At 46.5% G+C, this 16602-nt stretch overlaps 1 protein-coding gene across 1 annotated transcript; it reads right to left on the bottom strand.

Annotated features, from left to right (window-relative positions):
* Positions 1-3769: 3769 nt before the first annotated feature.
* Positions 3770-12056, bottom strand: LOC134139047 (interferon-induced very large GTPase 1-like). The gene has a single exon (XM_062573373.1). It carries the CDS (start codon positions 12054-12056, stop codon positions 4737-4739), a length of 7320 nt encoding a protein of 2439 aa, XP_062429357.1. The 3' UTR covers positions 3770-4736.
* Positions 12057-16602: the final 4546 nt, after the last annotated feature.

Genomic DNA, 16602 nt, shown 5'->3' with positions numbered 1-16602 from the left:
TTCCTTGCTGCAGAGTCCATCTCTTTCCTGCTGACCCTGGTGACAGTTGGTCACACTCTCCAGTGGGAAAATCAGATCCAGGATGCTCAGGTCCGCGGGGAGGTCTGGAGGCTGTCCTGAGAGGGTCACCTCGCTCTCCTAGCTCAGGTAGTGAATTTAGAGATTCTCATGGCTCTTACCACAGATGTGCAACGATTTAAGCAATTGCAGAATCAGGGACAGGGCAGAGACAAAGCATGACAAGCAGAAGAGCAGGTCCAACGCTAGCCACGGTCTCTCCTGGTCCTGGAGACAGTGGGGTGGGGAGACAAGGGGCAGGTCCTTGCTCCAGGAGCTGCCCGAGACGTGGGCACTTGTCGTGGCGCAAGGGGAGAAGCCATCCGGGCAGCAGTGCCCAGGGGGTCGTACCAAGGAGCGGCCGAGCCGGAGATCCAGCCGCAGACGGCTCTCGCCACGCCAGCCGGAAACGCAGCGACCTCCACCGCAGCCTTCCTGGTCCCAAACGTACCTGAGCAGCTCTTGGGCGGAAGGGGAAAGGGTTCCCAGGTCTTCACTTTATTGTGGGTGGGTATTTCTTTCTGATTGTCAGCTGTTTCACTTTTTTTTTCTCCCTGTCTTTTGGTAGATTAAGCAGCTTGATTGCACATTTTTTATTTACTTAGGAAGTCTGTTATGGGCTTGAAATTATCTTGCTCCTTTTTAGCAGAAGGCCCCCCCCCAGCACTTGCCCATAGAGCCATTCATTTACCTACATACTGTAGGCTTTACTTTATTTATCCATCAGAGGGTGGCTGGGTTCGGGTCTGGTTGCGGTTTATTTTTCATCAGCTCCCCCTCCTATACCCCCCCCCCCCATTTCTTTGAGGTGTTATTATTTTTCATTTGAGGGCTGACTAACTTGGCCACAGGGGTCTTTGTGGGGCTGCCCCCTCCCCACAGAGCCACTGTCTGCGAGTTCGTTAATTCGTTTCCTCCTATGTCCGTTTTCTCTGGTCAGTCCCTAAGTCCCCACGGGCCTGGGGAAGCTTCTAGAAGCTGCTGCAGCGACGGCTCCTGGTAGGTGCCTCGTGATTGGTGGGTGTAGGACAGTTAGCTGTTTCCTGATTGGCTGGTTGCTGAAGCGGCAGGCCAGCAGCTTGAGGAGTGCTGAGGGGAGCTGGGCCTTGTTTTGGGGGAACTGGGCTTGTTATGGGGGGTGCTGGGGGCACTGGGCCTTGTTTTGGGAGAACTGGGCTTGTTATGGGGGGTGCTGAGGGGAGCTGGGCCTTGTTTTGGGAGAACTGGGCTTGTTATGGGGGGTGCTGAGGGGCACTGGGCCTTGTTTTGGGAGAACTGGGCTTGTTATGGGGGGTGCTGAGGGGCACTGGGCCTTGTTTTGGGAGAACTGGGCTTGTTATGGGGGGTGCTGAGGGGAGCTGGGCCTTGTTTTGGGAGAACTGGGCTTGTTATGGGGGGTGCTGAGGGGAGCTGGGCCTTGTTTTGGGAGAACTGGGCTTGTTATGGGGGGTGCTGAGGGGCACTGGGCCTTGTTTTGGGAGAACTGGGCTTGTTATGGGGGGGTGCTGAGGGGAGCTGGGCCTTGTTTTGGGAGAACTGGGCTTGTTATGGGGGGTGCTGAGGGGAGCTGGGCCTTGTTTTGGGAGAACTGGGCTTGTTATGGGGGGTGCTGAGGGGAGCTGGGCCTTGTTTTGGGAGAACTGGGCTTGTTATGGGGGGTGCTGAGGGGCACTGGGCCTTGTTTTGGGAGAACTGGGCTTGTTACGGGAGTGCTGAGGGGCAGTGGGCCTTGTTTTGGGAGAACTGGGCTTGTTATGGGGGGTGCTGAGGGGCACTGGGCCTTGTTTTGGGAGAACTGGGCTTGTTATGGGGGGTGCTGAGGGGCACTGGGCCTTGTTTTGGGAGAACTGGGCTTGTTATGGGGGGTGCTGAGGGGCACTGGGCCTTGTTTTGGGAGAACTGGGCTTGTTATGGGGGGTGCTGAGGGGAGCTGGGCCTTGTTTTGGGGGAACTGGGTTTGTTATGGGAGTGCTGAGGGGAGCTGGGCTGTGTTTTGGGAGAACTGGGCTTGTTATGGGGGGTGCTGGGGGAGCTGGGCCTTGTTTTGGGAGAACTGGGCTTGTTATGGGGGGTGCTGAGGGGCACTGGGCCTTGTTTTGGGAGAACTGGGCTTGTTATGGGGGGTGCTGAGGGGAGCTGGGCCTTGTTTTGGGAGAACTGGGCTTGTTATGGGGGGTGCTGAGGGGAGCTGGGCCTTGTTTTGGGAGAACTGGGCTTGTTATGGGGGGTGCTGAGGGGCACTGGGCCTTGTTTTGGGAGAACTGGGCTTGTTATGGGGGGTGCTGAGGGGCACTGGGCCTTGTTTTGGGAGAACTGGGCTTGTTATGGGGCTGCTGAGGGGAGCTGGGCTGTGTTTTGGGAGAACTGGGCTTGTTATGGGGGGGTGCTGAGGGGAGCTGGGCCTGTTAGAGGAGATATGTGGCGACCTGTCCTGTTAGGGGCTGCTGGGCTTGTTACGGTGTTGCTGGGACCTTATACATGGGAGCTGAGGGGAGCTTGTCCTGTTATCAGGGTACTGTGCCATGTTACAGCGAGCTGAGTGGACTTGGACTCTTACGGGAATACTGGGCCCTGTTGTGGCGTGCTGGACCCTCTTAAGGGGGAGCTCTGGGGACCTGGCATGCTGAAAGGGTGCTGGACCCAGTTACGAGGGAGTTGAGGGGACCTGGCCTGTTACAGGGGTGCTGGGCTTGTTATGAGGGTGCCGTACCGTGTTACAGGGGAGGCAAGGGGAGCTGGGCGCTTTACAGGGGATCTGTGGGGACCTGGCCTGTTAGGGGCTGCTGGACTTGTTGTGGAGGTGCTGGGCCTTCTTATGGGGGAACTAAGGGGACTTGGCCTATTATAGGGGGCCTAGACTTGTGATTGGGGTGGTAGGGCCTGTTATCACTGTTCTGTGCCATGTTATGGGGAGCTGAGGGGATCTGGCCTATTACGAGGGTGCTGGGCCCTGTTATGGGGGAGCTGAGGGGAGTCGGGTCTGTTACGGGTAAGCTGAGGGGACCTGGCCTGTTACGGGGGTGCTGGGTTTGTTATACAGGTACTATTCCATGTTATGGGGAGCTGAGGGGACCTGGTGTAAAGGGGGTTCCGGACCCTACTAGGTCCAGCAAGATTTCCTGAGTTATGGTTGTATCTACTTGCAGTGGAATGAAGGTCCCAGAGAGGCTGAGGGATACCTGTCTTTGGAGGTTTTTAAGAACAGGCTGAAAAAAGCCCAAGCAGCCCCAACTCAGTTTAAGTGCTGACCCTGCTTTGTGGAGGAAGCTGGGCTAGAAATGCCCAGCATTTATTTGTACTTGAGGGGCTATGCAGGCATGTTCAGGGTGGCCCAGGGCATGAGGACAGGTTACCTACTCTCAGTATGGCATGGGCAGCCTTTGGAGAGCAAAGGGCTCCTGGCCCAGTTCTCTCCTACTCTGGTAGGTAGGGGTGGAGGAGATGGTTTGGGAGCACGCTGAGCATTTGCTGGGAAGGGACTCCAATGCCCCAAATGTGCAAAGCCACCCAAGTGGATTTGAGGTGGGGCATGGGGGGTGCCTTGCATATGAATTTGTTGGCACTGGGCACAGGCAGTCTTCCTCGCATACCAGAAAGGTGCTGACATTCTGCCTGGATTCAGCCTCGGTGTTTCTTGGTGATCATCACAATTTGTGACTTGGATAGAAACAGCACTTACAGAGACCAGTCCGCTCCAATTCAACACATTTATTATCAAAGACTACAAGGGATTATAGCAAATCACCACACTTGGCCAACTGCAGGAGTGTCAGGTCCTTGGAGTTCCAGATGTGTTGTGGGAACTGTGGAGCAGACAGTCCACACTCGCCTACCCATCTATCTCCTTGCTCACTGGTATAATCTGAGACAGTTGCACATTCTCTATAGCATTACACAATTCACAACTGCCTGTATTGATAGCAGAAAAACTAAGATCGCACACTGACAATTGCTGCTGAAGCTGCAAAAGGTATCATTCTTGAAATTGGCTCTTCATGACTAGAAAATCACAAAAGCAGTTGGCTTGGCTAAGAGCCAGAGGAAATTTAGCTGGGCCCAGGCACCTGAGTAGGAATGGGACGTGGAAGGCTGGATACACCTTAACACATGAAATACACCTAGTTACATGAGTTAAATCACTCAGTCCACACAGATACTAACTGCTTTAGCAACTTCAAAGACAGAAAGTTACTTGATTATATATAAATGAACAGTAATCTCCAGACAAAATATCACAGGTCCCCACAGCTGTTGAACTGCTCTCAGATACCACAGTTCTCTCTAAGTGGAACAAGTATGTGCTGCAAGGAAGCTATTTTTTGGCGGTACCATTTTCTCATAACAACTGATAAGATTGGCACTTCTTAATGTCGTCTTTACTCTTCATCTAGTACTTGATCTTGGCCATATGACTGCTTGTTGCAGTAATGCTTTTCTTTTTGCTCTAGCACAAAACTGAATTCAATGTTTGTGGAAAGAAGGGAAGAAAACCTTGTCAGGAAGCAATGGAACTGAGCAGGAAGAAGGGGCAGGAGTAGCACCCCTTGTTTCACCTAAATCTCTGAGCAGTTAGTTTTCTTTTCATGGCTTGAGATCATAATAATATTTTGTGGATATACATGTATTACATTAATCTAAAACGCAGAGTACTTGCAGTTCTTCCTTCATATCAACTTAGCCTAAAATTTGTCCAATTCAGAGAGTGCTTCCTGCTTTGTAACTTTCTTCCATTGATAAGGTATTTCTCCTCTGCCTTGAAATTTCCTGTTGTGGTGGTGTTCTAGCTGTGTCCTGAAATGACACACAAACCATTTCCAGTACAATTGCATAGATGAATCAGGTAGAATTTTCCAAGTAGAATAAGGATGCCCCGCATCCCAGTATTTTTTGTAAGGAATCCACGTGTCTTCACCAATCCTAAATGTACAATCACTTGCAACACTACTAGTACAAATGTCAATAACTAGATTGTTTGTTTTATGCCAATACCGCCCTGTCAAAGCCTGAGGACGATGGAAAGCAAGCTGATGGTCTCCATCATGTTTAGACAAAGTGTTTGTGCAAACAGACCCGCAAAAGGGACACTGCTCCCAGCACCCTGCAAACTGCTCAGCCAGTATTGCGTGTGGCTGCCTTTCAAATGAGCTCATATCAGCATTAGCAAACCCTTGCTTAAGTTCATCTTGCAGGAGAGCCAATTTTTCTATCATGGCATTATTCAGGAACTCTATGTCTGTTATCCTGAGATGTTCAATGCCTTTCAGGTCCTTTCTAGGCAAGTTTAGCACCTCTCTAAGTGTGCTGCAGAATTCATCCAGCCAAAGAAAGATTTTGTCATTTCTGTTCTTTCTATCTTTGACAACTCTGGTTGATGTAAAAACAGCTGACTGAATGTTTTCATAGTAATGAGTAAGAGAGTCATTTAAGAACATCTCCAGCCTCCTATTCTTATCTAAACAGTACTCATCAACACGTTTCTTCACATACTCCTCAAAAAAATCTTTTGGGAAATAAAAGTAGTGCTGGAATTTCTCAAAATTTTCCTCTTGTGCCAGGTATTTCAATATGCAAAGCTCCAGATGACACCTATTGTTACGAAAATCTGGGACTTTAACCATCATGTCTTGAGCTATGGAAAGAGCTGTCTTCTCATAGATTGCCTGGCAAAGAGCTGGAGAAATCTTATTGCACAAAAAATCAGCAAATGTTGTGATAGAAGTTGCTCCTTGACAGGAAATCTGGAAACATTTAAAGAAATCTTCTCTCTTACTTTCTAGGTAGATGGCTGGATCATTTGCTTTTTTGAATGCTTCATGCATCTCTTTAAACCTTTCTGCTGCCATTCTGCACAGATACAGAGAAAAATCTATTCTGTAATCTTTATTAAAACTATATTTTGCATTGCTAGGGACAGAATTTATACCGTTCTGTACTTCATTCAGTATTTCATGAATAAAACTTCGACTGTAATCCATTTTGTCCTTCTCTTTCTTATCAATATTTGCCTTCACACATGCCATAATGTTATCTGTAATGCGATATATGTGGCTTACCTCAGCATCATCTAGACTGGTAGGCAAGATGCCCCAAGTTTTTTTCTTAATGACATGTTTCTGCAAGTCAACAGAAAATGTGTGCTTTTTGGAAAATACCTTGATTCTTGCTGCTACATTAGGCTCCTTAAAATGTTCTAGAAGGACATCTTCCATATCAACATCAATATTAATCTTTTCTGGAGGTGGAGCAGCAGAGGATACTTCAGTAACCCAGACGAGCCAGAGAGCATCAAAATTCTTTCTCAGTTCTTTTTCACTTAATTCCTGGCCTTTTAAAGATAAAGCCATCTCCCTGCTCCTTTTCAGGAGCTCGTTTTCATATTGTGACTTCCTTTCATCCAGTATACCCTGATTCTTCTTTAATTCAATAAGTTTTTCACATTTCCTTCTAGTTTCAGCAAGAAGTGACTCTTTCAGTTCCTTCAGCTTCAATTCAATGTTGGATTTCCACTGAACAAGTATCTCACAGTCTTTGTCTTCACTGAAATACTGTTCCAATTCTTTCATGATGGCGGCATTTTTCTTTCCTGCTGGTTTTTCAAGGTGTTCTGTGGTGATCCTCTGCAATTCCCCATTCCGAATTCGATTGTCCAGTTTCATTTGCAAATCCAGGATGTGACTTCTCAGCTGCCAGGTCCACTGGCTAAATACTGTTTCCAGTTTCTTGTATGTGGCAATTTCCACAGAATTCTTGAAGCTAAAAACAAAATTTTCATTTAGCAAGGCATTCCACAAGTCACTAATACGAACTTTCAAGCTCGAGAGCCTTAATATACTGCCCTGTGATTCCTTCTTGGCAGCTTGGAGAATTTTACTCTTTAACTCTTGCACGTTTTGGCTGTAAGTGGGGTTAGGTGGTGCCATTGGTGGGTTTCCTTCCCAGAGGTGAGCAAAGTAATGAATGTGGGTGTTCACGTCAAAGCGGATGACATCGCTGAAGCAGGTGGCATCACAGAATTCCTGCTGGGCAGCTGTCAGTGTCATTTTGTCCAGCTTTTCCTGCAGGCGTCTTTGTCCTTCCATGTTTTGCTCCTTTGCAGTTATTTCTCCAACGTTTTGGTGCACAAACAAGCAGCTTGGGGAGAGATTGACTTGCTTCATCCGCAGAAAAGCCTGCACAGCTATCTGCAGGACATCTTGCATTTCTGAAGGATTTTCTCCAAAGATATTGATCAGAGTCATGTTGCCGATGCCAATGACAAAGGTGGCTAGCTCATTGTCATGATTAAGTGACTGTTTATTGGCCACCTCTATGGCACGAAGTCCTTCTGTGTCAACGATCAGCATGTAATCAAAGTTCACATCCTGTTGGAGTTTCTCATCCACCTTAAGCAACTGCATAAACGCTCCGCGGGTGCACCTCCCCGCACTGACATTAAACTGAAGACCAAACATGGCATTGAGCAGGGTTGACTTCCCTGTGCTCTGGATGCCAAGCACTGAAAGAACGTACACTCTTTTGTCCCCTAGCTTTTCAATTAATTTGTCAAAGATTGCCCCGATCCATTGTAATGGTACATAGGAAGCATCACCATCCATCAGTTCAATTGGATACCCTGAAACCATCAGATCAGCTGCAATTTCAGGTAGTTTGTAAAAACACTCATCTTTTGAGTTCATTGAGTTTAGAGCTTCATGAATCTGCCCTACCTCTCTCAAAATGTGCTCAAGACCAATGGATGAATCATTGATTTCATTTGAGAGCGCTTCTAACTTATTCATCAATAGAGTTTTCAGATTGTTTTGTTCATTACTTTTCTTTGTTGCCAGGATTTGATGCCATAACTGATGATATGCTTTCTTAAGTTCCTCAAGACGGTCAGAGGTCAAGTCATCCATAAAGACCTTCATCCATTGCAGGAAGTATTTCTTGGTATCTTCTGACTCTGACTGGAGAAAGCTAAGGACTGATTTCATCAACTGATTGAGGGGGAACGCTCTATCCAGTTGCTTTCTTCGTATTGCAGACTTCTCTGACTGAATTTGGCTCCGATGATGTTCTATGCTCTTGTTCCTTTTTTCCTGCAAACGGGTGAGCTCTTTGTCCTTTGTACACCATGTGTACCATAGTTTTCCTTGAAGGGGCAATAGCTGTGATTTAATCTCAGACAATTTCTCTTTTTTCAAGAGTTGCACCAATGTCTTCGCCTTTGCTTTGGCTGTCACACACTCTTCTGCATCTTCATCAATAATGAATCCATACTGGCGAGCTATGTCCTGACAGGCATCAAGACTTAAAAGGTTGTTTGACCCTGCTAGTAGGTCTCTGATTGTTTTTATCAGTTCACCTATTAATTCTGCTTCATTTCTGTTCTTGATGCCTATTTTTATGTTCTGACTAGATCGGCTAGGTGCAACATTCTCTTTCTCAGTTAAAAGACAAATAAAAGGCTTTTGAGACTGCCACAGGTCACGTAAAATTTTCATGCCTTTCTTGTCACTCTGATCAGACTCAGATAAGAGAACCACATTCACAGAAGATATCTCCTGTAAAAACTGCAATTGTGGATCATGGTCTTTTGCATCTCCATGCAGATTACAGAAAGCAACACAGCAGTCAAAAGTGTCATCATTTCTTCCACTGGGACAGTACCAAGAGATCTCCACAACACCTTTCATCAGAAGACAGTCTTTGGTGCTGCCTTTGCAGTGTCGATGGAAGAAAGTGTCGTGTTTGTGTTTATTCAGCAGAGCATTCAGGATCTGCGACTTGGAAGAGGAAGGAGAACTCCCAATCCGTATGAAGGACACAATGGGTGTGTCTGCCTGGTAAATCAGTTTGGTTTTGTGATTCTTAATTGTGGTCTGCTTTCCCAACTTTTCCGTCCCTTTCCAGCTCTTTTTAATTTGGCTGAGGGACCAGAGAGGGAACTCTATCTGTGAGGTGCATGGATTTGGTACTAGGAGGGGAAGCGCAAACTGGCAAAAAGCGAGCTTTGTTGAAATGTACTGTCTCATGAAATCATCAGCACAATGAAAAATTGCCATCTGGAGGTCCATGGGGTGCACATGACTTTCTCTGTTTGCAGACTCAGTGGATCCTTCACCAAAATCAGTGAAAAAATCATCAAAGGTGTCAGAGGGTTCGTGCTCATTTTCTGGGATTTTTTTTTGTGTTACTTCCTGGTTACTTCCATCTTTGCAAACTAGGTATCTCACCTGATAATCCACCATTAATAGCTTTTGCAAGAAATAAAATGGTAGTTCATTGTCCTTGCTGGGCTGGCTGTCATGTAAAGATATCTTGTGTATTAGGTGGAAATCTTCTGTCCCCATTTTTCTTGGATAGTAACTTTCTAATCCAAGGCACCTGAGTAAATTGAGGAACTCCAGGGTTGCAGATACTTCATTTATTTTGGATTCACTGCAAGATTTCTGCTCAGATTTTGATATAGATTGACTAGAAGGTTTTATTCCTTGAAAAGTGTCTTCCATGTCTTTGATTATATTGTGTTTTTTCAGATCATCTAATGTGTCATCCAAGCATCCACTGATAAAAGAATGCAAGTCTTTTTCCAGCATCTCCCAGTCTTTGTTTGCATTGTGCTTTTCAAGGAGAGTTTTTATCTCTGTGGACCATGAATTTTTCATTTGATCTTTCATGACAACTAAACGGTCATGCTTCTGCTCAAAAGATAGCTCTTTATATTTGGGTGTTACAGTTAGACCCGTCAGCAGCAGGAAGGCCTGAGCTCTGTAAACATCCTGGTCTTTGAGACTCAGATATTCTTTATGTGCTGTTTGCATTTCCTTTATAATGTAATTAATTTCTGGACATCCGAGGAGGTACTGGAAAGTGTTGCTTTCCACTTGGTATCCTGTGCTAGTCATAACTAAAATCACTAACAGTTCTATGTCTTTCTGCCCCCTGTCTTGGAGAAACTGGAGTAAGGAATAAACAGATAGGCTTATGGTCAGAGTGGCTTTTATCTTTGCTTCATGAATAGCAGATGCAGAGGCTGCTGGTGCATAGGTAACTTCCTGGATGTAATCTTTCATTTGCAGCAGTGTCTTACTGAGATCTTCAAAATCAGAAATATTGGGAGTTTCAGGAATTGTGCGCTCAGTGTGAAAGATCCATTGCATAATAAAAGAAGTCCTAGGAAAATCCTTAACAGAATACACATGAGGATCCAGCAGGCATCTCAGCAGAGATTTGATATACGAGGTATTTTCCGAAGGTGACTTCTGGCAAGACAAAACGGTATTTACCAGAAACTCCTGCAGTGCTTTGTCTGACAGGCACGCATTGATCCAGACACTATGATTTTTTGTTTTTTCATTCAGATTCTGTTTGAAATCTATCAGCATGAGTAATTTGTTTTCATCCACTGTGGCCTCCCAGGCCTTCACTGCCTCTAGGAAAGCTCTGGTCTCTTCCATTGCACTGACTAGTTCCTCTCCAAACAGCATGCTGACCTTGTGATTAGTTAGAGCTTCATATGCAGCCCGGAGGTTGCTACTCATTCGATGAGCAGATTTAAAATCGTTGCTGTGGTTAGACAGGACTACATCCCACACTGGGATCAAATGAAAGCCTCGGTCAATAATACACCAAGTTGTGTTACTAGTTACTATCCCAGATTTCCACTGAGCAAAGGAATCCACTTCTGATGGGCCTCCTGTTTTGGTCACAAATAGCTGAATTGTTTTCTGTGCATCTCTTCCATCTCTTCCCTGAAATGATGCCTCAGAACTGTATTTTGAAATATCAGCGCTCAATCCTGCACTGACACAAAGGCCACTATAGCTGGCCTGTATGTAGCCATTCAGTGCTTCAGATGCTTGTCTTTTCATCTCTTCCTGCTGCTCAGCCCTGAACCCTTCTGTAGATGCTTTCCACCAGAATATTCCCCCAAAGTGTAGGGGGCCCTGGTTTACGTGGGACCCAAATCTCCTGAAGAAGCTCCCACACCTGCTTTTCAGCATGTCGATCCTGTTTGCTTCCTCAGTGATGCTCAGAAGTTGCTCAATGTCTTGCAGCTCCTGCAGGGCCGCATCCGAGAGGTGAAGCTGATGCTTCTGGAAGTAGCAGGAGGCCAGAGGGATGTACTGGTACTTAGTGGTGCAAAGGTATGCCTGCTCGGAGCATGACTGGTGAGTTTGCTCTGACTGTGAGGAGCTGCTGTAATCTACACCACCTTCAACACTAGAACCCCAGAACCCGGCTTTGGCTGCAATGCTGAGGCTGAACCCCAGCTGCTCCATGGACTTGGTAAAAGTGGCTTCTGCTGAAGAGGATGAAAACTCTTTCTTCTCAAGCAGTGACCCTTGTTCTGGACCAGTGAGCTTGAATCCATCAGGAATGTTGATGAGCTGCTCTCGCTTTGCCAGCATGTCTGCAAGGCTGTTAGTTCTGTAAATGCCCTGCAGAGCCAGTCCCCCTGATGCTCGCCTCAGGACTTCCTTATCGGAGACATTCTCACTCCTACCCACTGATTCCTCCTGCTGTTCCAGTTGCTTTTGTATCCTCTCCAACCCCTCCACTAATGTCTTCTCAGGTAGTGTCCAGAGCTCTTGAGGAATGTCCAAGGCTTTCCAGAGCACCTCCTCTTTCTTTCTTATACATTCCTTGCTGTGGCTGCTGCTTTTCTGCATTTCTTTCAACTCCGTCAGGGCTAACTTGGCTGCTTCTTGCCTCTGTTTTGTCATCTCCAGGCGCTGCTTCTGCAGCTCCTCAACAGTTGTCTTCTTGTCTGTTATTTCCAGCAGTTGTTGGAGCGCCTTTTTCTCCCAGGGATACTGTACTTCACATTCCAGCTTAAGGTAGTCTTCATATTGCAGATGTTTCAGAGCTTCTCTGGACTTAACCCCCAGTATCTCCAAAAGTTTTGGGAGCCAGTATTCTGCATCCAGTCCTTCTTTCTCACAGCTTTCCACCAGTAACTTTTTAGCCGCATGTTCCTTTTCAGCATCATCTGATCTGCCCTCCTGTGAATCCATGGCTATGAAAGAGGAAAACATACTTTTGTCACGCAAACCCGATAATTCTCCCAATTCAGCTGAATACTGAAGAGAATTCTTCAGTGAATAAAACTTAATATGTATTCAGCTCTTCTCCCACCTGCTACACTTTCTTACTGATCTTTTCTAGGTGTTAAGTGTTAGTACTCGTTACTGTACTCCTTGACCTTTCAGAGCCTTTAATATTAGCCTGTACTTTACAGTCATTGTATATTTGGAAAATACAGTTAATGGATATGAAATCTGATCCATCTCACCCTACAGCAGATGCTCCTTTTGGTCAGATGGTTGGCTCTCCAGATGATAAAGGGAAATTCAACCAGGACAGCACACCATCACACATCAGGCTTAGTCGACAAGGCAGGGTTGTAAAGATGCAGATAGGGACCACCTCAAGAATTCAAGAATAAAAACAGCAAGATTGAAATTTACAAAATCCTAAAGGAGAAAAACAAACAGTCAGGAGATGGCAACCCATGAATATCAAGGATTCATTGCAGGGAGCTATGGAAGCCAATCCTTCTCTACCCTCTCATAGTATATGTGTTGGACTCCATGACTGCCCAACCATCAGAGACTCATCAGTGGCTTTTGGGGGTCTGAGCAGACTAGCATTTAGCCTGGGAGCTAAACCCAGATACCTATTGTGTACATTAGAATTACTTTATATTTGCAAAGTGTGAATCTCCTGCTTGCAGTCTCTTTTGCATACAGCAAAAGGTGCCCCAAAAGAATGACCTAGGACAGGACTATAAGGTTTGTATGCTGTAGCATCCTCAAGGATAGGAAGACCAAGCCTGGCCATGAAGTCAAAGCTCAATCTGACAGTAATTTAAAAAGGATTCCCCCAAATAGGGATCCTTCCACAATACCAGAACACTTGCTGATCTCTGAAGTACTGGTTTTACTGCCACTAATTTGTGGCTGCTGACATGGAAGGGCTCAGGCCTGCTTCCACATGAGCTGAAGATAGGACAGGGTATGAAGGATGCAAGTAGGCTGGCCTGTAAGGCCAGGGTCTGGAGACTGACGGAAAAGGTCTGGCTCCAGACATGAAGCCTTGGGTGCCCAAATCACCTCTCTGTGCCCCAATTTTTTCATAATGAGCCAGATGACCTGGGAACACACTGTCTCTTTTCCTACCCTCTCAGGTGTTGGTTTTTAGAGCATGAGACTGGGAGTAGGAATTACGTACCTGGGGTCGTGATGGGAGTGTCTTGAGGGAGCATGAAACCTGCTGGGACAGTTTTAGAGGAACATCTCAGGCCAGGTGTACGAAGGATGTGCTAGTCAGTGTCTGCTCTCTGGTTTCAGGGTCATCTGGTTTCAAGCCAAAGGCTGGACATGGGAGCCTGAGGGAACAGTGTTGACAGTACAGCAATATGTGCCCTGTTTTACTACTGGACAGATCGTGATCTGCCCGCTGTGGAAGCATTGCCAACTGCATCTACAGCTCCTGAGGAGAGGGAGAGAAACACCCACATGCATTTTGAAGTCCTGGGATGGTTTCATTAGAGAATGGATCATTAGAAATGGAAAACTGAGAGGAGAATGCAGTAGCTACAGGAATTTCTGCTTTACCAAAACCGGTACTTATATATTTCTTTAATAATAAGAAAGAAACTGAGTCTAACTGTGTTGGTACATGGGAAGAATCACTAAGCGTATTTATGAAATAAATCAGGATCACTTCTTTTGTTGGTACAGTGACAAAAATCCTGGTATTATGGGTGGGACTAGTGTATGCCAGAGTATTTATGCCCCATAGTAGTAGTCTATGGATGCAAATTTGCCCGTAGAAAATAAGAGAAATGGTGTAACTAGCAGCAAATACAGTAGACAAATAGAGACCTAGCATGGGAAGTCTCACCCCATTTTAAACTGTATAGTGTAGGTATCTCCATGGGTACTAGTCACACTGGTCTCCCTTCAAAGGCAATGGAAAGGAATAGCCATATCAAGGATGCTTTTCCTCAGCTCTTCCCCAGAGGAACTGGACTCTGGAAGTGCTTGTGTCTTTGAAGGGACCATAACATGAAACAGAGTAATTTGGGTGGAGATACTTAGATTCTAAGAGAGATGAATCCCACCATAACATTTTAAGCAAGAAATGCAAAAACTTCAAGGCTTGGGGAAAGAATAGGATGTCCCACAAATGCAGCACGTTATCAAACTACTGCCACATTTTCTAATGCACAGATCTGGGAGGCTGGCAAGACCATTCAAGCTGCCTGCACAGGTCAGTCTGGGGACAGGTCTCTTGTTAACTGCACCATGGCACACATTGTTCATAGAATCATAGAACCAGTAAGGTTGGAAGGGACCTCTGGAAATCATCTAGTCCAACCTCCCCGCTCAGCAGGGTCACCTGGAGCATGGCAGACAGGGTGGCATCCAGGCGGGCCTTGAAGATCTCCAGAGAAGGAGACTCCACAACCTCTCTGGGCAACCTGGTCCAGTGCTCCGTCACTCTCACAGGGGAGAAATTCCCCCTCGCCTTCAGGCGGAACTTCCTGTGCTTCAATTTCTGCCCATTGCCTCTTGTCCTGTCACACGGGACAACTGAAAAGAGTTTGTCCCCGTCCCCTTGACACCCTCCCTTCAGGTACTTGTACACACTGATCAGATCCCCCCTCAGTCTGCTCTTCCCCAGGCTGAACAGGCCCAGCTCTCGCAGACGTTCCTCACAGGGCAGGTGCTCCAGCCCTCCGATCATCTTCATAGCCCTACGCTGGACTCTCTCCAGTAGCTCCATGTCTCTCTCGGACTGGGGAGCCGAGAACTGGACACAGGACTCGAGATGAGGCCTCCCCAGGGCTGAGGAGAGGGGCAGGATCACCTCCCTCGACCTGCTGGCAACACTCTTCCCAATGCACCCCAGGAGACCATTGGCCTTCTTGGCCACAAGGGCACATTGCTGGCTCATGGTCAACTTGTCATCCACCAGCACTCCCAGGTCCTTCTCTGCAGAGCTGCTCTCCAGAAGGTCAGCCCCAGCTTGTACTGGTGCCTACAGTTATTTTTCCCTAGGTGCACGACTCTGCACTTGCTCTTACTGTTTCTGCACCCCTATTAATTTTGACAGAAATATGTCACAGAAAAGGTTATTTTCAATGATTTTCCCCAAAGTTCACATTTTAGCTTCCCACACTTCAGAACGTGGACCCAAACCCACATTTCCTCCTGAAGTTTTCCTAGTTTTGTCTTTTCCTCCTCACAGACCCTCTGCTTTAGGATACTTGTGCATAAACTGCCTACATGGACAGCAGTAATGAACTTGAACAAGTAAGTGAAAGTATGAGCAAAACCAGAACCAGTAAATGAAGCAATCCTGCAAATGAGATGGAGGACTCTGAACTTCAGCTTCCATCCATGACCACCCACTGTTATGGAAAATGCTGTCCTTTCCAAGTAAAGGCAAATCAGGGCTGACTCTCTTCATTTGCTGGAATGCTAAAAAATGCAGCAGTTAAGTGATCACAGTAAAATATCTAGCTCAATGTGGTTTTTGCAAAAGTATAGTAGAAGAATCAGGTGCCACTGGATGAGGAGTCACCACGTTGATAGTCTGCAAATCTTGCACAAAGCAGTATTCTCAATCCCCATTTTTATCTATTTTTTTATTTTTCAGGGAGTGTGGGAGTATTATATGGTAAAAAATACTTTCAGAACTCCCTTGGCTAAATATCGGTCTATTTATTTTTGTATGCTTTTCCTGGCTTCTCGGGGAATCAGATACTGTTTTATAGCTTGCAGAGTTTGTCCCTTTGTTTTAAGGATCACAGGTTGGGCTGAAACTGATAATTCAATGCCGATACTGGTTTTACTTCACAGTGCTCTTGATACTGACTTTAACACTTTGGGTACTTTCACCCTGGGGTTCAATCTTTCGGTTATCACACTCATCCCTATAATTACTAAATCCATTCCCTCAGACAATAAACACAATTCTACATCTAGGATTTGCAAAAGATCGCTTCCCAGCAAACATGCTGGAGATACTTCAGCTAATACTGTGATGGAATGACTGGCTGGGTAGATGAGGATGTTGTCTGCGTTGACCTCAGCAATTCAATGTCCTCTCTGTTGACTTGCCAGCATGGCCCCTAGCATGAGGGGGCGCAGGCCAATGTGTCTGACCTCAATCCATCCCCAGGCAGGGGCAGGGGTTAGCCCGGGGCAGGGCAGGTTAGACGCGTGGACGGTGAGGTGGATTGAGAACTATCTGAAAGGCAGAGCTCAGAGGGTCGTCATCAGTGGTGTGGAGTCTAGCTCGAGGCCTGTGGGTAGTGATGTGCCCCAGGGCTCAGGACTAGGTCCCATCCTGGTCAACTTCTTCATCAAGGACCTGGATGAGGGGACAGAGTGCCTCCTCAGCAAGTTTGCTGCTGATCCTAAACTGGGAGGAGTGGCTGATACTCCATAAGGCTGTGCTGCCATTCAGAGAGACCTGGACAGGATCTTATCAGTGTGTACAGATACATTAAAGGGCGAGGAGTGTCAAGAGGATGGGGCTGAACTCTTT

This window comes from Rhea pennata, chromosome 3, assembly GCF_028389875.1.
Source record: "Rhea pennata isolate bPtePen1 chromosome 3, bPtePen1.pri, whole genome shotgun sequence".
NCBI classification, from domain to species: Eukaryota; Metazoa; Chordata; class Aves; order Rheiformes; family Rheidae; genus Rhea; species Rhea pennata.
The sequence above is the reverse complement of the archived record's forward strand: the minus strand, read 5'-3'. Positions and strand labels throughout refer to the sequence as shown.